At 41.2% G+C, this 21,428-nt stretch overlaps 1 protein-coding gene across 6 annotated transcripts in view; it reads left to right on the top strand.

Moving 5' to 3' along the window:
* The window catches only part of SH3PXD2A (SH3 and PX domains 2A), a 337,450-nt gene that overhangs the window by 255,503 nt on the left and 60,519 nt on the right, over positions 1 to 21,428 (top strand). For 3 of the 6 annotated variants that reach the window (XM_077258687.1, XM_077258690.1, XM_077258692.1), the window contains one exon: positions 15,828 to 15,959. In XM_077258687.1, coding sequence (XP_077114802.1) covers positions 15,828 to 15,959 — 132 coding nt within the window. Of the gene's footprint in view, positions 1 to 9,043; positions 9,089 to 15,343; positions 15,960 to 21,428 lie in introns of those variants that run through there. The other 3 variants (XM_077258689.1, XM_077258686.1, XM_077258691.1) reach the window with 2 other exon arrangements.

The following is a 21,428-nucleotide window of genomic DNA, read 5'->3' as shown; positions in this document are numbered from 1 at the left end:
GGACAGGACTTGGTTGACAGGTTTGATCAGAGTGTTGAGGCTATGTGCAGACGACCGTGTATTCTCTTATGGCCGGGGTCACACTTGTGAGTGCAATGCGAGAAACTCGCACAAGTCTCTCACATCAATACCCGGCACTGCCGCTGGCACTCGGAACCGGAGTATGCGGCTGCATGTATTTCTATGCAGCTGAACGCTCCGTTCCCGAATGCCGGTTATTGATGCGCGAGTTTCTCGCATTGCACTCGCAAGTGTGACCCCGGCCTACTCGAGAGAATCAGGATTACTATGCAAATCACACTTTGATCAGAGTGCGATGTGATTCTCTCAGATAAGAAGATGGAGAAAAAAAATGTCTCCCATCTTCTCCATTCTGTCAGCCAGTGGGAATCGGACTGCGCTGAGATATCATCTGAGTGCATTCCGATGTTTTCCATGGACTCATTGACTTGCATGGTTGAGTGCAATCCGTATATCTACTCAAACTCGGGCATGCAGTGATTTTTTTCCTCAGACTGGTGCAATCTGAGGAAAAAATCTGACATTTTCACAGCCCCGTAGACTAACAATTGGTCTGATGTTCTGTCGGATCGCACTTGGACCAAAAAGACGGCCATGATGCGCCTGTCCAAAAGCACGGTCATTGGGAAAGTATTCTCCTATTTCACTACAGATAAAGAAGGATGGGAAGAGTGACAGTATTTTAAAATTAAAAGCAATGCAACGTTTGGTAGGTCTGTGGTGTTAGTTCATTTTGTGTCGGGTGTCAATGGTCGGATCCTTTTTTTTTTTTAATCCTGAGAGCTGTGTGTGAGCAGGACTAGGTCAGGACAGTTCTCAGCAAATTGAAGATTGCAGCACAAGATTTTTGGAAACTTGTACAACTCCTGCTCCCACCGTCATCAGGTAAATGGCACATGCGATTTTTGTTAGCTAGGAGAAATCTAAAAGTATCTGGGTTTTTTTGGGGCATATTGGTGGTACAAGCAATTGAATCCATTCCTGGATTATCTACAGAGTTTCTCTCTTTCTACGTGTAGAAATCCGTCCCCATTATGTGTTGAACCCCTTCAATTGCTCTACATGTTGTGACATTTACATACAAGCGGTGTATTGTCTATTTAGCACTATAATGTCACACAACGCATAGTAATAACACAAAAGGGCTAGCGGACTAGAGATTTTTTTTATTCAGAAATTTAGCTTTGAATGGTGATTATGTCCCGTGAAGAGTTGCGTTGTCTCCTCTGCTCTGTCACATGGGAGGCCAGCAGCATTGAAAACAAATATGAACCAGGATGCCGGGGCAGGAGGAGACGCGTTCACACAGTATTCCACAAGACTTGTTTTCTAAAAATTTGCATGGTGCTATAAACACATGAACTCAGCAAACACATGTCCCTGGGAGCTGAATGGATCTGTTGTTGCTCAGGCTCTGAAGGACCCAACCAGACCGGCTTCAATGTATTCAGCTCTGGGAAAGAGTTATCCCCAGGGGCCAATATTAATTAAATAGAAATCAAATATTTGACGGTATTATTTGTCCTATTCTCATACTCCCCGCACTATCATCACAAGCTACAATATTTATAGAAATAAAGCATGACCTCTGGTTGGGTGTGCGAAGAGTCAGTCCAGCAGCAATATACCATAGTACCTTAGGAGCTAAGGCTTTCATAAGTCTTTATTAAACTGGACCTGGCACCATATTATATTTCTCTATTTAAAGGTTTATTCTTGTTTAAAAAAAATTCACTTTTGCACTGGATAAGGCCTTGTTCACACGTCGGTGAGTTTCTCGTACAAGAAAATGGCTCAGAGAGTCATCAGTGTTGGATCAAAATCAGACATGTCTCCACAATTTTGCGCAGAGCATTTATTCTGTGAAAAAATTACAGATATCTTAACGCCCTCATTCACTATTATAGGTAGGGTTGCTATCCGTGAAAAACATGGATAGCACTCGTATGAGAAAAACCAGTGTGTGAAGTTCTCAGCATCAGAACGATATGGGTTTGACCACTGAGACCCCCCAGCAGAATGGGGAGTCCTGTTTTCTCCAGTAGCAAGACCACAACCATGAGGACTTGAATGGTGCCCTTGTTGACAGGGACACGCCTTGAAATTTAACTTGGAGATGAGAAGATCCAGGGTACAGGAGATTGAAACATAATGTTTTAGGCTGGTTGTGTGTGCAAGCAAGATAATTATTACATTGCGCGCATAGTTTTGATTTCCACACTAAACCACCATGTAATCAGGCCATGTTTTCGTGGTGATTTGGCATATAACTATTCTGGTCTACTCTGAGACAAACATCTATGACAACTTAAAGAGGAAAATAAAAAGGGCTCACTGAGTGTGCATTGCAAGATATTGTTATTTTGCTCCAAACCCATTGTATTTAACTCACAAATAGTATATGTGACTCCAATCATTATAACTCAAGATGTATATATGTATATATTCCACATCTAAAATCCCCAAACCAAACCCATTCACAGAGGTTTTGTTGCTGTAGTGTTCATAGTAATAAGGGACATCACTGTATATAATAAAGGATAACGCTATACATAATAAGGGAAGATGCTGTATGTAGTAAGCAGTGAGGAACTGCACCTCTCACTATAACCTTAAAAATAGTAAGGGTATGCTGGGAGTTCAGCAAGAATGTTAACAGCCACCATCAATCTACAACCATACATGTAGTATGCCAGGGTCAGGTCACACGAACGTATGTTCTCTTGTGCGGGAGAATCGGGCCGAAGCTAATGACACTTGGATCAAACTGTCAAATCAAACCACTGTAAGCCCATGAGCGCTGCAGAAACCGCTGTGTGTTTCAGAACTCCAATGGAGAGAATCGCATGTATGCACAGCCCTCTCTCAACCCATCTATTTCTTTCTGGTGTGCCAAAAAAGTGCCCTTATATATGGAGATCCCATAGATAATGGCAAAATAATGCACCATTACAGCTTACCTGCTCCTGATCCCACGTTGAGCACATGAAAAATTGATGTTAAGGATTTACAACAGCATGGGAATCATAAAGTTTTATCCAATTTACAGTTCCTTAAATGAGACAAACTTCACCCTGTTAATATATCATAGAAAGTAGGAATTCCTTTTTTCTTGAAGCATCTCTCCACTTTTTGAAGATCCGCTCCTTTAGTGCTGTAGTAAAACTAAATTTCCCTGCAGGTCTTGAAATGTTTTCACCCACTGATCTGTTTTCTGTTACACCCCTGTTATAAGTTTGCGTGGTAGAGAATTTTATAAGTCTTAGCAGTGCCATGACTTTCCGGTTTCCCTCCTCTTTACCAGATGTACAATCATAGGAGGAACTTGCACTACACTAAATACAAGGCCCAAAATTACCTCATCCATGTCAGTAACAACCCATCCAATCCACACAGGCAAAGAAATCAAACCTGTCCATAAAATAAGTTGCGTGTAATAATGAGAACTGAAACAGGAAAAAGTATTGAACACATGAAGAAAGAAAGGTGCAAAAAGCCATGGACAGTCATGGCAGCAGCTGAAATCTATCAGTAAAGCAATCCTGCCACTAAATACGCGGCTTTAGTCACCGCTCCCTCCCGGCACTGACTGACCGGCGATTCTGCACTGATGCACTGCAGTGGCAGCTGTCATTCAAAGTACCGGGATGTGGTTGCAGCCGCAGCTCTCAGTGCTGTGAGCAGTGACTAAAGCTACGCTATCACACCTGTGTGACTGAAAGCTGGCGGCTCCTGGGAAGAGTAAAGTTAATTTTCACTTTGAATACAGCGGCTGGGCTCTTTTTTCATTCTATTAATCTGCAGATTAACCCATTATCTGCAGGTTAGAAGCATTATCTGAACTGACCGGTTCCCTATATGTAAAATAATGCATCTTACGGTGTCTAATCCTTTAAACACTCTTCTGGACAGAGAACTGTAAAAATGCTCTTTCCTTTGTTCTTCGTCTCTGTTGGAGAGTTATATAATCAGGTAGTAGGTTTGTATATACAAAGATTTCTTAACGTTGGCACTGCAGATCCTGGCTTATTTCGTTAAGTGTTCCTCCCTCTCTTGCCCTGCCAGTTGCACACTCATTTCGTAACCGCAAAGCTCAATTCCGGCTTCTAGCTTTGGACATAATTCCAACGTATCTGTATAAAAACTCAATGGACCTCAAGCCTGGAGAGCTTAGTAATGATCAGCATACTCCATGTAAGGGCAGGAAAGTGATGTCTGACTCACTGACAGCAGCGCTCCTACAAGATATCACCGGGACAGCACTCTCCATAGTAGTCACAAATGCTGCAGTAGTGAAGTTAACATTTCACCCTCTCGGTGTAACGATAGTGGGTGCAGGGGTTACACCTGGACCCTAATACTACAGAACTATGAGAGTTAGAGGCCCTGTTAGAGATTTGTATTGGAGTCCACAAAGTGCAAGTTATTCCATGTCCCCATGGACTGCATTTATCTTTTCTGGGTTTTTTTTATGCCATCATGGGAGCACAAAGACAGATTCCAGTGGCAGAAATGGTCTACCTGGTTCCGACACTGAACCTCTCATTTTTATGGGAAGAGTTGTGCTGCCTGGAGGCTCCAACGCTGACAGCAGTCCTATGTTAAAAAGCAGATAATTCATCATTAAAGCATAAGAGTTGTTCCAGCTTTACAACATGTGATAAATGTTGTTCATTTATATCTGACAAACTCTGGTTTCTCTGTAAATTGGAAAGTCTACATGAGCACAGCGCTTTATGCCTGGATTTGCTCTGTCTCTCTTGTATCGGGATTTGTATACATTATTGTAAGTTGATCGCACAGTTGTGGGCATACAGTAGTACCCACAGTACTTATGGCAGCTGCCCACTATAAATAATCTTTTGTTAGTCCGTTTAGTTCTACCAACTTCAGCCGCACCTGCCAGTGTCATGGACAGAGGACCTCACTGTAGTTTCCCTATGGTGTCAGCTCCTCTTGTGGGTCTTCAGCTGTTCCAGTGAATGGAAGCGCTACCAGTCTCTGTTTCACTAGTTTGATGTTCTTCTGTACAATGTATTAGAGGAGCAAAAACAACTAAAATAGGGCAGCCTCTTGTGCAGCTTGCTTTTGGTGCATTGAAGTGCAGTAGAGCACCAGTAGGAAACCACTTGGAGTAAAAGACTGATATTAGGCCTCATTCAGATGGTTTTTTTTTCCCACATATGAGAAAAATGGGTCTACGGTTTGCATCCTGCTTTTCGCAATTCCTGATTTCCAGCTCCTGCTCCACACAGGTCCTCCTTGATATGAAAGAGATCTTACAATTTATATTATTGCTCTACTAGGTTTCTGCCTATCTGCACCTGCAGCTGACGTCCTTGACCAAGACCGCTCCCGTTCGAAACGTTGGACCATATCTGTTTTTGACTCAAAATAAATTTACACTGCAGCAAGACCTACAGTCTCATTTTCTTTTGTGGTGCTGAGGTTCCTACCTCAGCATACAGACAGGCATTGAGGGTGAAAGAACGGACGTGGAGTTGGGAAGATTATAGACAAAAAATGGGGTGGCCAATAAAAAAGGTCAATGCATGGTGCAAGACTCACCATCTCTTGAAAGAACAATAGGAGGCGCCATGACAAGTATGTAACACCAAATTGGGGACAGATGACAATGTGGGTGAGAATATGATGGAGGAACACACCAATGGCATATCATCATGGCCGATGGGTGGGAGTAAGGAGAAAGATTCTATGTTCAGGTCAGTTTTTTGGAGCAATTTTTAGGTGTGCACCATAGGACACTAGGAATTTACTATATCCATCTGAAATGTGCTAAATTTCAAATGCTCTAAAGATTGCAGTAAAAAATATCTGAACTTTATCTCTTTGCCCAAGTCAGCCTCCCGCGGGCACATTCTTTGGCGAAAATTCATGCCATAAAGTAATACCGCCTCTCACTTTGTGTATTGTTTTGTTTGCAAGGAGCATGCGTGTTTTCCTGGAGTCTGTACGTCACACGTGTCAATGATAAATCTTTTTTTCTTCCCCTCTTAACACTGGGAACAATTTATGTCGACGTTTTTAAAAGGAAATCCAAATGCAAACCAGATGTGGCAGAACTGCAAGAACACTTGCTGACTTGTTTGTTTCTCTATTTTTTTCTTTTTCACCTTGGTTTGGGCCCACCAACGAGACTATCTAGACATCACTTACATTGGTACCTTGAGCATGTTACCATTTGAATAAGGCATAGGCTACACTCCTATTTCTACAGTATTTATTACATAATGAATACCATGACATTTATAGAAATACTCATTCCGTACACATAGATGGTCTTTATGGCCCTCCTAAGACCCCTGAAATGTCTGGCAATTACCTACCTATAGGTCATTGATGTGTTAGACCTCAAACAACCCCTGCAAAGTGAATATTTGCAAGACTAAAACATGGTTAGCTAATCCTTTGGATAGACCCTCAGTGTTTGGTGTTGTCTGAGTAATTTTACCATTTGTTGGACACGTCATTGTTCAGAAAGTAGAGTGACACTAGCTCAGGGAGCAATAATTATGATTATGGAATAGTATGGAAAACTGCGGTCACATGATTACGTGATGCTGCTGTGGGAACTGCACCAGAATAATGTAGCGTCACCTCCTTCACACTGCCATGAGAGCTGGTGAAATGGGGTGAGAGGAGCTAAACTATGCGGAGTATGGAAGACACTAAACTTGCTAAGTATGCAGAATCGAAGCAGCGTGTGTCTGAGTACAGCACGGATTAATACCAAACTCCATGAGCCACATACTTCCAAGAAAAGTAGAATGGTTTCCTCTTGCGCCTACATCTGTCTTGATATAAGAGGGCTGAAAAGTAATACAATTCTTCACATTTTTAATAAAGATGATTTTCAAAAGTGTTTTCCCAATTGCTAATAAGGTAATTAAAAAAGAAAATATTATCTGCTGCACAAACCCTTTAAGAGGCAGCAGAATGGGACTAAGCTACAGCTCCTCACAAATTAGATTTATGGTTTATGGTTCAAAAAGACGAAGCAAGCCTTAACTTAAAGGGGTAGTCTGAAATTATTAAATTACTTTATTTAGTTAGACAGCATGAAAATAAGCAAATTTACAATTGACTTGCTTTTTCTATCTGCTTTCATTCTTGATGAGCGCTTTTATCTTTCATAGTGTATAGTTTGTTTCCATGGAGTTTGGCCACTAGTAAAGACCAGACACTGGCTAGTGTGTGCAGTAGTTACATTCCAGGAGAGAAGTTAACTCCTAACATACCAGTCAGCTCTCTCTAACCCATTAATTTTTTCACTGAAGTAAGTTTTTCCCCTCCTTCGCCCACGCCCTCTCAGCTCAGGGCTTTTATCAGTCCTGCATAATCACAATTTTCCAGCACTTTCCTGATCCATGTGCTTATTCAAAGTCCCTGTTATCTCTATATGTAAATAAAGTGACTCAGACATTAATGAATGTACAGTAGATTAATTAATCTGGTCACCAGAACTGTCACCTAAGCAATTAGAAAATCAGGAGAAACTACCTTGCTTTGAGCTTCTCAAGAGACAAACTGAAAATATTCCTTAAGTGCTGTCGGTGTGGCAAATAGGGCAATTTATAATGGATTCATGCTTCTAGAAGGCAAGGTACCAGCCACTTTTTGACATTGGAGCAAAACACTTTAATAAAGATATTTATGGGGTTAGAAGAATATATATTTTTGAGGGTCGGGGGAGGGAGTGAAGAGGATTGATGATGGGTTTCATGAACTAAGTGAGATATGTTTTCTTGAATAAGCAAGCATCTACTGTATGCCACATGTACACTCTGCCTAGAGCACCCTTTTTCTTGAAAGGGAACCTGTCATCAAAATTTACCCCTAGAAGGTATTATGATGCCTGTATCAGCCTAAACTCTAAATGTAAGTATACGAGTAAAGCTCCCCCTTTACATCCCGGGATGTCAGTTACATTGCTATATGTGTGCTTCCCTTGCGCAGTGACATTGATTGACAGCGGTCCCAGACTACCCCGGTGACCGCAGGCAGGGAGAGCAGGAAACGTTAAACGTAGTTATTAAACACTTACATTTAGCATTAAGGGCTAATACAGGCATCATTACGTGTCTGATAAAACTCTCCTAATGTCTCCTAGACTGGAATCTTGATGCTAAGCTTTGGAATAGCCTCAAAATGATTTCTCATTGTACTGTATGTACCCACAAGGGTCATCTTACTGGAAAAATGTCTTAGATATTATCTAGATTTTAGTCTGGACTTTTACGTGTGATTATTCCAGAAGCCTTAATGGATGAGGCACTCATACACATCATAGTGTCTTGATTTCTAAGAGTTATCTTTAGTAAGCTGTTTTTATCAACGATATCCATAAACTTCCATCAAATATTAAAGCAGCACTCCTCCTCCTATCAAAATGTTTATCCTCTAAATATACTGGAGTCATCATATTATACAGCATTGTGTACTTACATTTGCTCATTTTGCACCTACTACCCAGTTAATTATTCTTTTTTCCATTAGGTCTATGACATAATGTGATTTAAAGCTGACTGCCTGAATCCTTCTAAGATCTATATAGAAACAGGAGGTCGATTTTCCCTGTATGAGTCACCAGTCACAGCAAAAGTAAATGGCAGGGGGAGGCATATGAACAGCTGGGTCAGGAGTTGAATAAGGATGATTTTTGCAGGGATAAGAGACTCTGTTCCTACATAGGGCAGAGAAACAGAAGAATTAACTGAGTAGAAAGGCAAAATGAGCAATTGTAAGTACATGATGCATTATATGATTGCAATATACTAAGTGGTTACAAACTTTGATGGGAGGAGGAGTGCTTCTTTTGATGTATGTTGCTAGTTAATCATTGCAGGAAGCCAATATAATTATTTTGCAGATGTTTTAAAGGGTCAAGAAAAATTGGTGGCAAATGTCATAAGTTTATCTACCGGCTGTTATTCCTTACTGTACATATTGTTTAATGCTCCTTATTTGTGATTCCTTTATCGCTGCCTCTGGATACCTGAAGTTTGGATGTCCAGTTTGTGTGAGATTCCAAAGGCTGAACCCAAAGGTATAACTTCTGTGTGCAGTGAATCCCGGTGTGTCACATTACAGATAGCACTCGGTGCATGTGGACAACTACTGAGGAGATGTGTACCTTGCATGATGCTACCACCACTTTAATTCTCCATAGTTTTTTGTCAGTCCCATAGAAATGAATCAAAGGGGTGTTCATTCTTGTGCAATGCTGCTCCATTCACACAGGGGACTTTGGGACACGTCCTTGTGATCAGTGAGGGGGCCCAGCAATCGGACCTCCAGCAATCAGACATTTCCATCAAATCTTTTTTTGCTAGAGGAAGATTCTGCTAGCTGTACATTATTCCAACAGCTGCAAAAATCTAGTCATGGTAGCCATTCTGATGTAATACACAGACTTTTTGAGTCCTTTAAATTGAGCCAGAGTTAGAATCTACTCAATCAATGGGGTCTACAGTCGAGCAAAATGTTTGGCAGTACCCTGGTCCTGGCGTCCACATCAGATCTCCATCAGTACTCTGTGGCAGCTGGACCAGAACAGAGTGAAATTTATCAGCTGGCACTTCAATGCCATGTCCAGCTGCCATGGAGTACCCACATAGACCTTTGATGAGGGTCCTGCAAATCTTTTTCTCAACTCTAGTAGGGTCCCGAGCTAGTATCCCACCTTAATGTTGGACAGGGGTTTTCCTGAGTGTTCTACAGCTTGTCTCTCCTTACAATGGAATTGTAGAAGCAGCAATGTTAATAGTAATTAATAGTATTTTGCAGCTCACAATATGTTCCCTCCATGGTGTAGCAATGTATGCATGCCCTTGTGGTTGTCCACTGTCTTTGTATAGAATATACATACTACACCTTTGGATTAATTAAATTGTGATTTTGCATTTATCTTGGTGTGCCGGTGACATGGATGTAAGTGTGAAGTGTGGAAAAAAAAATCCACTACTCATTCTGTGCCAAAATTTCCATCTTGTGTAGCAAAATCCACAGATCATGTTTGTGTAGACCTTAGTGCATGGTGTGATAAATCTACCTCTGAGCAGAACATTGGGACATTTTGACCGTATTATCAAAATCTTCAATATATTACACACGTACAGATAGGACCTGTAGTTGTTCCCGCCTGCCTTTGACTCATAGTCTATCCATCCCAATTGGATATCATGGTAGCTCCTTCAAGTTTTGTCTCTTGAGTTTTCTGGGACTCATGAGTTATCTTCTTAGGTCCAAGTATTGAACAATACAGTTATACCCTTCAGAACCTGATTTCCTAGGGTCTATCTAAATAGTCCTAATGGTGATTTCTGTACTAGGGATCAGATGGAATATTAGAGATGGGTAAAGGTCTCTTTGAGGACTCTTCTAATCCCTGAAGATGCATAATTAATTGTACTAAAAAAATTACCAATGTTGCCCCACATCCCCGGACTATTACCATCCATCCATCCAGTATGAAAATATACATACAATATATAACAAAATAACAACCCTGTAATTAATAATGCAACGTAGGGCACTATATGCCATCTTCCACTGCCTGGCAGCCAAGTGCTGGGGGCAAAGTATTCTCCCCAGTGCCCGTTGCTGAATTATGATGGTCTTTTATACTTGATTCTATTGCATAGTGTCTTGCTAATAGCACTGTACGGCTCTGAGGTCTGTTTATAGAGTTTAATCTGCATGAAATAACATTTTCTTCTGAATAAAAATAACAGATTATTTCATGCTTTGCAGATGTCTATTGTGAGAGCAGTACCCAACAGCTATAATACCTTTATAAACAGGCCCAGTAAACTAAGGATGAAAGTTTGTTTCGAAAACTAAGAATACACATAAATGACATTTCAGTGTCCTCTGTTATGTTATCACAATGTTCTGCTTTTTGATTTTCTTTGCTTTCTAATGGATGAGCATGAAGCTTGCTGGAACAATCATGGGATTACGCGCTTTCTGATCACGTGACCTTGGGGAAGTTGGATATAAGGCTTTTACAATGTGTTTATTACCATATTTCCATTGGACTGGGTGCACTTACAAACCATGGTATTTTCAGGAATCCAGTATGGTTTAGGACTTTTCTACTCTTGGTCTTTTGGAAAATCTGTAGTAGACTTTATCCTAAGCAAAAAAAAAAGCAATATTTTGCTGGATTTAGTCAGGGGAAAAATTCCACTTCAACGTTTGCTACAGTGACTACATTAACATTATTTTGTGGGAATTCAGCTGAATGAGCGTATACACCTAATATATGCAGCTGCCCTCCATTCTGGGTCATATATAGGATTCACAATCATTAACTCTATAAGGAAGTGATGAGAGCCCTTTATAAGTTGTCCATGTTTATTGTCCTAAAGAAGACAAGTAAAATTGGGTTTAAAATACCAAAGACTCCACTTTGATCAGCATACTCTGTACAAACCAATATGGAACTCTTGTCGGCCCATTAAACTAGATTATTATTTTTTTAATTATTATGTTTCACATCTAGATCAGTATACTAAGTTGATTAACAAATCGGCAACATTGGTCAAAAATCTTCATTACTCCTAATCTTAATGATGTTGTTCACTTTAGGCCAAGACCTTATTAAATGCAGAATTCCCATATGTAAAATAAAAGCACCAAATGTTCACCTCCTGGACCGCCACTGTTCCAGCCATGTCGTAACCCCCTTGAAAACAATGAGTACAATGAGACTTCCCCTTAACATTGCAATGGACTTCCGGGAGAAGTCCATGTTCGGCTTTTAGCACTGGACATTGCCTATCCAGTACAAACTCTGAGCTTTTAAGTTTTGGCTCCTTCATCTCCGCTCATGAGTCCTGCAGCCCACACGCCGGTGGGAAGAAACGTATTCAAACCAAACAGGAAAAAGAGTTGTGATTCCCGGGCGCTGCCATAGACCGAAGACAAGGATGTATGTTTTCTGGATCTTTATTAATTCTTACAACGTATTTTGAAGTTGGATTGACTCCTTCATCAGGTATAGTAGGTTATACAGAGCCACCTCCCTTATTTATCAGATATGTGTTCTAATATCACAGAAAGACAAGTCTAAGACCTACTATCTTAGAACACATACCTGATCACATTACAAATAGATATCAGAAATTAATAAATCGAGAGTCCTCCTGAATTTTCAAGTTATTCACACTGGCACGTGAAGGGTTAAATGAAACATTTGAAAACCCAAGATGGAGTTTCAACTTCCACCAGATTCACAGTCAGGAGGAGTCCCCAAATATGAAATAATTAAAAATGATTATAATTTTTTTCTATTACTATGGTTTTTATACAATTTTAAGACATACATATACTCAACATAATTCACATTTATATACAACAAATGGTTCTTTGATGCAAATTTTGCATATGTGACTTGAATAAATTGTTGGTTTTAATTAATGATTTATAGTTTTAAGCTGGTTTCTTCCCTCCCTTATATCAGGCAGTTGGCTCTGTATAACATACTATACCTGATGAAGGAGTCAACCCAATTTTGAAACGCATTGTATGAATGAATAAAGATCCAGAGAACATACACCCTTGTTTTCACTATGAGGCAGCGCCCGGGAATCACCGCTCTTTTTCCTGTTTGGTTTGACATCATCTTACATGGGGCACTGTTGCATTTTATGGAATTTTCCACCTTCAGGGAAGTGACTCCGAATATTGTAAAATACCTAAAATATCAAACTGAGTGGGTAGTCATCCTCCCCGGGTCCAGCGCCAGTTCCTTGCTGCTGCTCTGGTCTTGGAGATTTTGGCTGCGTCGTCGATGTCATATTGATGGTGCACATCATCACTTTAGCAAATCACTGAGCTCAGCGACTCTACCAAGGTAGACAGAATAAAAAGATAAAGTATTTACAAGGCACCAGAGTAGTAGTTTTGTTCCTTTTTTTTGTCCAAAGTGCATCATCAGCAAAATTTTGGCCTCTTTCAAGACGATACAAGTGACAAATTACACAGTAGTAGACGTAATAGTCTACAAAGTAGGCGGAATAGTCAAAATAGTGGACAACCCCTTTAGAGTAGATCTAAAAAATTGTCCAATCTGTATCAGCATCATCTGACTAAAGTTTTTTATATGCTGCTTTCCCAAAGTCGCAAAAACAGTTCAAGACAGAAAAATAGCCATTTATTAACATTGCCCCAAATTCATCAATCGCGTGCGCCATTTTGATGGATTTGGTGTCAAAAACAGCAACAGCTTAGTAAAGTTACTTAAAAAATACAAATGATGAATCGGGAACTATTTCCTTTTTCTCGAGATATTTTCCATTTCATGCTCAGGTTGGGCACTGATGAGCAATGTTTTAGCATGCATTTAGTATTTTCTCCCAAGTCACTAGACTCAGGTCTATGCAGGCTAGTTGAGGTTGAAAACTCTCAACAAATTATTTGGTCATGTACTTCACTGCCTCAACATTTTTGTTGTGGTGGCATCTGAGAACACTGTAAAAGTATGATCCATTCTACTGTTATACTAGTCTGTGAGGACTCTGCGTAAAGTGTAACCTGTTAGCAGGGTTTATACATAAAATCGCTGGGTCCCCTAAGAGTGCTTTCTCATCGCATACTGCTCACGTTCAGTGGCCATGTCAGGGTTTGCAACCAAACCCCTATGCAAACCGGGTATCAGGAGTATTCATGTTGTCATTGACTATAATGGTGCCGACAAAGTCATCGTGTGCTCTGACGTGTGTCATTTTCAACCATATATTCCTACTGGAGGCGGACACAAATTTCACAATTCATGGCCAACGCATTCTTTTGTAGCATCAGCCCCTGCTCCCCATGGGTTTTACAATGAAATTTCTCAATTTTTAAAATTTTTCTTAAAAAAAAACCAAAACAATTAACCAAAATATTATTTGATATGCAGATGGAAATCTATGGGTGCATTACATGACGCCCTTGTCAGATTTCAAACGTATGTCCATACTAAAAATGCTAGTCACTTAGCAATTCATTGGATGTTTTCTTTTTGGCTACTATTGGGAGACATTAGATTGGTCTGTTGATTTCAGTAGGCCGATATTATGTCATGTGTTTTTATTGACCGGAGCAAAATAAGCCAATGTCCAATATCTCTAATGGCAGCTCATCACCTGTGAGAACAAAGAAACCTGCCATCGGTAAAGAGTCAACACTCCCTCATTCACATAAGATAATTGGCTCGTCCTGATGAAATCCGCAGATTTACCTTCTTTTCTCTATTTGTAATTTTTATTATAGCCATTAAGGCTGGTCCCACTGGTCTAACCCCCCATAATTTACTTTTAAGAAGAAGTCTCAGCATTTTTATTTTGTAATCCCTCTTTGTTGTATTGTTGTATAAGTGTATTAAAATACATACTAATCGCCATTTTCGCCGGTTTCCAGAACTGTTCCACTCCTCTTCTGGCCGATGTGACTGCTCTTCAGTTTTGCCAGCTCACCCAGCGAGTAGTGTGAATAACGGCAGCAGCTTTCCCAGTGTAAGAATGAGACTTAGAATGAAGCTCCGTAGACTTCCATCGAGAAAGTGACTTCCATCGAGAAAGTGACTTCCGGTCCACTGTGTCATCCACTTAGTCTAATTTCACATGGGCCAGAAGAAGACCCGAGTGTCTCTGTAAACGAGAGAAGATGGCAATTGTTAAGTATTACACTGCACAACATACATAATTAGGAGATTCTTTCCTTAATTAGATATTTATGGTCTATCCAAAATACCAGAAATGTATGTTATGGGAAAACTGCAGTCACTGAAGCTACAACACCGCATCTTCAGGAAGAGCAGCCCAGGTGCCCAGCAGCACCCTACAGTGTTGGAGCGGCCATGGTCGCCATGTTGTGCTACACTTAATAGCATAGGGACCCACTTAAAAACAGGTTGCCGTGACGTATCAGTGGGCTTATACATTTTGATCAGAATGTTAACTAAGAATCCCAGGTTCATTTTTTAAACATTTTTCTCAGCGGCAGTAGTTCAATGCATAATCTTTGGATGCGCTGTCCAGGTCTTTTTTTCTACAGTTAGTGAATCATTTTTTGCTATGCACTTTCTATAAAGGGGTTAAATTAGTAAACGGGTAAAGGACTGCTTCAGAATATATGTATGGAAAATCCTCTTCGAAAGATCTGGCGCTGTGACTTTACGTCTGCTCCTTGAAGTAAACAGTGTGCAGACCTTCTCCTCCTTCCTTTCTCTCTCTTCCCCCCTCCTTTTGAGCTATTCCCTCCCTTCCCTCCCTCCTCGCTCAGTTTTACTCATGTGTTTCTGTTTAAGAACTCCAGTGCAAATGAATATGATTGGCGTCTACAGTCCCCTCTTGACTCCCAGCTGTAGTCATAGGAGAAAGCACTTTTCCTTGCAGCGTTGAGCCGTTTACTTTCTCTATTAGTTTACATGGAGTCTTAGCTACAATTCTACGCTATTCAATTTTTTTTTTTATTTCTTAGTCATTGCTTGTCACACTATGAAGTTGGAATCCAGCTCCGACATGAAGCCCTGTGATTGATTAGCCCAACTTTCTGCTCCATATTTTGTTTCTCCTTTTGCTTTTCCATCAAATGTTCCTCCTTGCTCCTTTTTCAAGGGCCAGACAAGGAGACCTCTATATGGCCAGCCCTTTGGACCTATGCTGCAAGCCAAGATTGTGTTCTGATTGGCTGAAATCTGTCTACAAGTTGGCCTATCATGAATCGGATGGACGTAGGTCGCTCTCGAGGAACGATGTCTGGAAGATGGCTTACGGCTTGCTTTTTCCCATCCCCAGGTGCTGATGGCAACTCGGAACCCATGATTCTGGAACAATACGTGGTGGTGTCCAACTATGAGAAGCAAGAAAACTCTGAGATCAGTCTGAAAGCAGGAGAGCTCGTGGATGTCATCGAGAAAAATGAAAGCGGTAAGGTTTCTTTTAGATTTGTTGATATTTTATATTTTTCTCTCCTTTCATACAAATGTGTTCTGTGCTCCCCTCTTATCCACAGGGCTGTACAATAACTACATCTGGTACTGAGCTTGGCTAAGGAGGTAAAACCTTTCCCCAGTTGATTTGGGCTCCGAGCCAAAGATATTGCCTTGCTCCATAAGAATGTATCCTATGCCTTATGTATGGATTACTAATATTGCATCACTATAGGGGCACCACCTACGTGATTGTATGGGTGTCGTTCGCCAACGGAAACAGCTGTAATAGTTTTACTCATTGTCAAGTAATTAATAGTTAACAATGTAGCTGCGATTTTATTTGTCTTACGCAAGCAACTTAAGAGCCAGGCATTGTGTGACTACTCCTGAATTTTGCATCTTCACATTGTAGGATCCTCAAGGTATAAATATTAGGTGGGAGGCTCTAGAAAGCCAAAAGGGGATAGCTGTCATTTTTGGCACACACAATGCCGATTTCCGTTGTATTTAATGCCTGAAAAACTATTTCATACATCAGATCCTGTGTTTTGTTACTTTTTACAGTATAGTTGAGATACGGCTCCTAGCAAATGAAAACCTAAAGATCTCGATGATTGGCTGGTATTGTGTTTTTCCAACCATAGTGACATAAGCAAACAGTGCTGTTGTTGCGGGCTGAGCATTTAGTTAATACCATGTGTGTTTACATTCTGGCCGCTTGTTTCTTTTACTTCTTCAAGTATCCCGTATCACTTTATACCATGGACTGTACCTCTGTATTGGGCTTTGTTGCTACATGCGGCTGAGCTGTCTCATTGTGCATGTTACAGGCCAGTTTCCAGGACTCCTGTAAATGTGGCAGTCTGTCTGGGAGATCATTTCAACCATCAGCTTTTCTTTCTGCGGTTGGGATAGAAGCAGTGGGTGGAGACCTGAAATCAAAGTGTCAGCAAACGTTTCTGCTGCCTGGGGTAGAAAAAAATATATTTTAGGAAGAAGGGATTGCCAATTTGTTCCATACAGCAAAAGCCAGAAATGTTTGAGATTTTGCTACCGCAATGGAGAATTCCAGAAATCATGGTGGTGCCGCTGAGCCGATGGTAGTCCATCATCTTCTGTGACAGATTGTTTTTGTTGAACTCCTTTTCCCATGTAGTTGCACTTTCTTTATGACTCAGCAATGTATGATTGTTGTGCAACGGTGTATTATGTACGTATTGCTCTATGGGTGGCGGATCAGTCATTTCAGCCAAGTGGCTATAAGCAAACACAAAACCCAACCAGATGCCACCTCAGGCACTAGGGAACGTAGCTGGTAGGCATTGGGGATTGTGATAGAAGTCCGGGTCACAACCAAGCCATGGGGGGTGTGAGAGCAGTTAACTACACCTTTGCCCCCAGGTAAAGGAAAACCTAGCTCTCCCTCTGCCAAATAGTACCATAGTCTATATTAAAAAGTTTGACACCTGGAAATAGAGCTCTACAACGACCACCTCATGAAAAAACCATGAAAAACCTTTCTCTTTAATAAATCTTGCCGCCATTTATATTGCACTCCTTTAGCATAGTAAATTATAGCATGCCAAAAGAGCATTCAAAACGCCCTTTACGTGACTTGAAAATCATGTATTTTAAGGCCTATGATGAGCCATGCAGATGCATGCATACCAATCGGAGGTAGCAGTCGCACATGGACCCTGGTGACTGGATGGTCCCAAAGGTCTTTATGTCAAATAAGAATACATTGGTGCTGTAAGTAGCATGATAGTTGGGCATACTTGCCAATTTTCCAGGAATTTTGGCAATTATCCAAGGTGCCTCCAAACACTCAGGAAACCTCATGGAAAAAAGGCTTTGGGCAAGTTCTGTCATGGAAGCCCAGTGGAAGAGTCATGGAAGGGTGTGCTTATGGGTAGAGATGAGCGAATTTGTTCGTAAAACAATTGCCCTATCTGAATTTGCCATATTCGTACCATATTTGTGCTGATTATATGTTTGACGATCGTTTCCGAACATATTCGCTCATCTGCACTACCACTGACTCCAATGGCGTTCAGCTATGTTCGGCGAATATTGCAAATACTGCGGTCGTAATCCGAAGCGAATATCGAAATATTCGTTCATCTCTGCTTATGGGCAACTTTAGGCATTTAATGTGTTTCCTACCTAGCAGCATCCCTCTCTTGCTGACTGACAGCTCTGTGGCCGTGTCTCAGAGCAAACAACCTGTCAAGCAGCCAGGGAAGGGTGCTGCTATGTCAGAAATACAGTTTGAGGCAGAGAATCTAGAAATGCATCGTCACGCCCAAATGCACTTCCAGACACAACTTCAGATCGTGATTTCTCACTGCTGGTGCAATACTTTTTTATCATAATGGAATTAACTGTATTAGCTTTTAAATGCCTATACAATCATATTAATGTTTTGTGGGGGTAAAGGTTTCTGGAAGATACCCTTTAAAATTTGGTTCACAAGTTGTAATCTTATGGACCTTGGAATGAAGAGATGGCTGTTTTACCTACCTCCACTTATCTATACAAATGGTATATGTCCATAGTGATACACAGTATTTCTATGTGCTATCAATGAGGGTATAGTATGTTGGCAAACAAGACTGGTCTAAAGTATAGGGGGTGAATTGTCACAAGGTTGTCAAAAACTAAACTGTTTTCACTATATGTGAAATATTTAGTGATCACCTTCAAGGGAGTCTGTCAGTAAGTTCAACTCCCCCAAACCACATATGATGGCATACAGGTCTTTGAAATATAAATCCATCGACACCTTCATATCTTCCATCTATTGCTGCATTCCTTAGAACTTAACATTTTAATTTTACATGCAAAGTAGGTTTTAAGTGCTGTGGCCATGACCAATCATTTAATGAGCCTGTGCCTCCTAAGGTTGTTTCTTTACTCAGCCCAAGTCTCTTTATCTTGATTGATAGCTCACTGTAAGGGCCCCTTCACACTGTGCAATCAAAGTCTGAACGAGCGTTCGATTTGTGACGTTTATCCGTCCTCGTTCAGAGGTTGCAAAGTGTGACATGGCGTTACGATCTGCGACGCAGCCCAGCATCGTACGATGTGAAAGAAAGAGCAGAACTTTCTTTCGTCGTAAATGTCTCGCTGTGGCGGTCGAAATCGTAGTATGTGACGGCGGTCATACGAGCTCGTAATGCGACTACGTGGGTTGGGCTTCCGCATACCTGTCTCCTGATTGGGCGTGACGTTTTAGCACGCCCATGCTGGTAATACGTCACGCTCGGAGTCGTAGGACTATGGCGGTGTGAAGGGTAGCGTACGATTGCGACGCGTGACGTTCACATCGCAACTACGTCAGAAAAAGCGTTAACATCGTAGAGTGTGACCGCTGGCTACGAGCTCGTACTGCGATGTCGAATATGACGCAAATGCGTCGTAATCGTAGCAGAATCGACCAGTGTGAAGGGGCCCTAACATCAGGCAAGAAAATCAGACAGTGAGCTATCAATCAAGCTAAATTGGCTGGTGATGAGTGAGAAACCTAACTCAGGAGGCAGATGCTCTGGAAGTGCTGTGTCAGAGCACTTAAGACCTAATTTGTGTAAGAATAAAAATGCTAACTTCTGGGAAATGCAGCAACAGATAGAAGATATGAAGGTGTCGATGGATTTACATTTCGAAGACCTTTATGCCCATTTGTGCTGTTTGGCAAGGTTGATCTTACTGACAGATTCCATATAAAGCATTACAATACTTATTGTAGTCTCCTGTGTGTGATCTTCTGGCTTCTGTTGTACATACTGTATTTTATTAAATAATTCTGAAGTTCAGTCTACCATTATAGATGTCAAAAATAATCTGCATACGTTTCTTCAGCTTCAAAAAAGTTACTGACGCCTTAAAAAAAATTAACAGACTGGGCAAAAAAGTGCCCTATTTTTACTGTCTGCCCGAGGATTTCTGAACGGTTGGCATCCCTGGGGACAAGTGACTGTGATAAGTCCCATTGTTGGCATCAAAAGGGGGCTGTCTTCTGCTGAAATTTATAGGTGCTTTTATTTAAAGACCTTCTAGTGGCATGCAAAGCATGAAAAGTATGAGGCATGTAGGATAAGACTCATGAGACAGGGCAACGACCACAAAAATGATCATCCCTCCATTTCTTGAACAAACTGCAATTTTCACCTATCTCCTACCACTTCTATGTCAATGCTTCCCCAGTCCCTTGCTGGTCTATGTTATCTCGTCTCCAGTGATGTTGTATTAACATGCCACCTTGACCGCTCTAGCCAATCACTGTCCTCAGTGGCTAGTGATAGTCTTTAGCAAATTCTGCTTGAAGATCTAGTCCTACTTCTGAGTTTCTAGGCCACTCAGAAAAATGAGCTGCTGGAGTTTCTTTCTTACACTGCACTGTCCCTCGATTCATTAGGAGGAGTTGGAAATGACTCTGAAACGCGTTGACAAATGAACCACCTTCGATCAAATTGGTTTACGATTCGTTCTTGGATCAGAAGCGCACTTGAAGTCCACTCACTCTGGCTTTCTTAGTGGTGTTCAGGGCTGTGGAGTCGGTAAGCCAAACCTCCGACTCCTCAATTTCCCTGACTCCTACTCCTGACTGCGACTCCACGACTTCGACTCCACATCCCGGCCTCACTGCTGAGCATGTACATAAAGTGCAGCACAGATTCATCTCAGCTACAACTCCACATCCCGGCCTCACTGCTGAGCATGTACATAAAGTGCAGCACAGATTCATCTCAGCTACGACTCCACATCCCGGCCTCACTGCTGAGCATGTACATAAAGTGCAGCACAGATTCCTCTCAGCTACGACTCCACATCCCGGCCACACTGCTGAGCATGTACATAAAGTGCAGCACAGGTTCATCTCAGCTACGACTCCACAGCACTGGTCACTACTGAGCATGTACATAAAGTGCAGCACAGATTCACCTCAGATACTGCCTCACTACTGAGCATGTACATACTGTAAAGTGCAGCACAGATTTACCTCAGCTATGACTCCACCTCCCTGCCTCACTACTGAGAATGTGCATAAAGTGCAGCACAGATTCATCTCAACTAAAAGCCGAAATCCTTAGATCAGGAACAGAACAAACATTTATAGGACATTTCCTAGCTGTCCCAATTTCTTATGAAAACATTTACAGCACATCCTGCGTTGTATCACTGTATCCAATTTATTATATATTTTCGGAATCGTTGTCGGTCCATTTTATACCGACACTCCACCAAAATGGACGCCGACCCCACAACTCCGACTCCACAGCCCTGTGTTGGCACACTATGATATTGCTGAAGCCCTGTACTCTTTTTGTTATTTTATGCCATTTTTAGCAGCTTCTAAAAAAAAGAATATTATGCTATTGGGAACTCCCTGTTTATTCTTCTATATAATGCCCCTATGCAACTTTCTAGATTCTGGTTTTGCCGATCTGTGATGTCTAGTACT

This window comes from Ranitomeya variabilis, chromosome 4 (genome assembly GCF_051348905.1).
Source record: "Ranitomeya variabilis isolate aRanVar5 chromosome 4, aRanVar5.hap1, whole genome shotgun sequence".
In the NCBI taxonomy this organism is placed as follows: domain Eukaryota; kingdom Metazoa; phylum Chordata; class Amphibia; order Anura; family Dendrobatidae; genus Ranitomeya; species Ranitomeya variabilis.
Note: the sequence above shows the minus strand (reverse complement) of the source record. Positions and strands in the feature narration are given on the sequence as shown.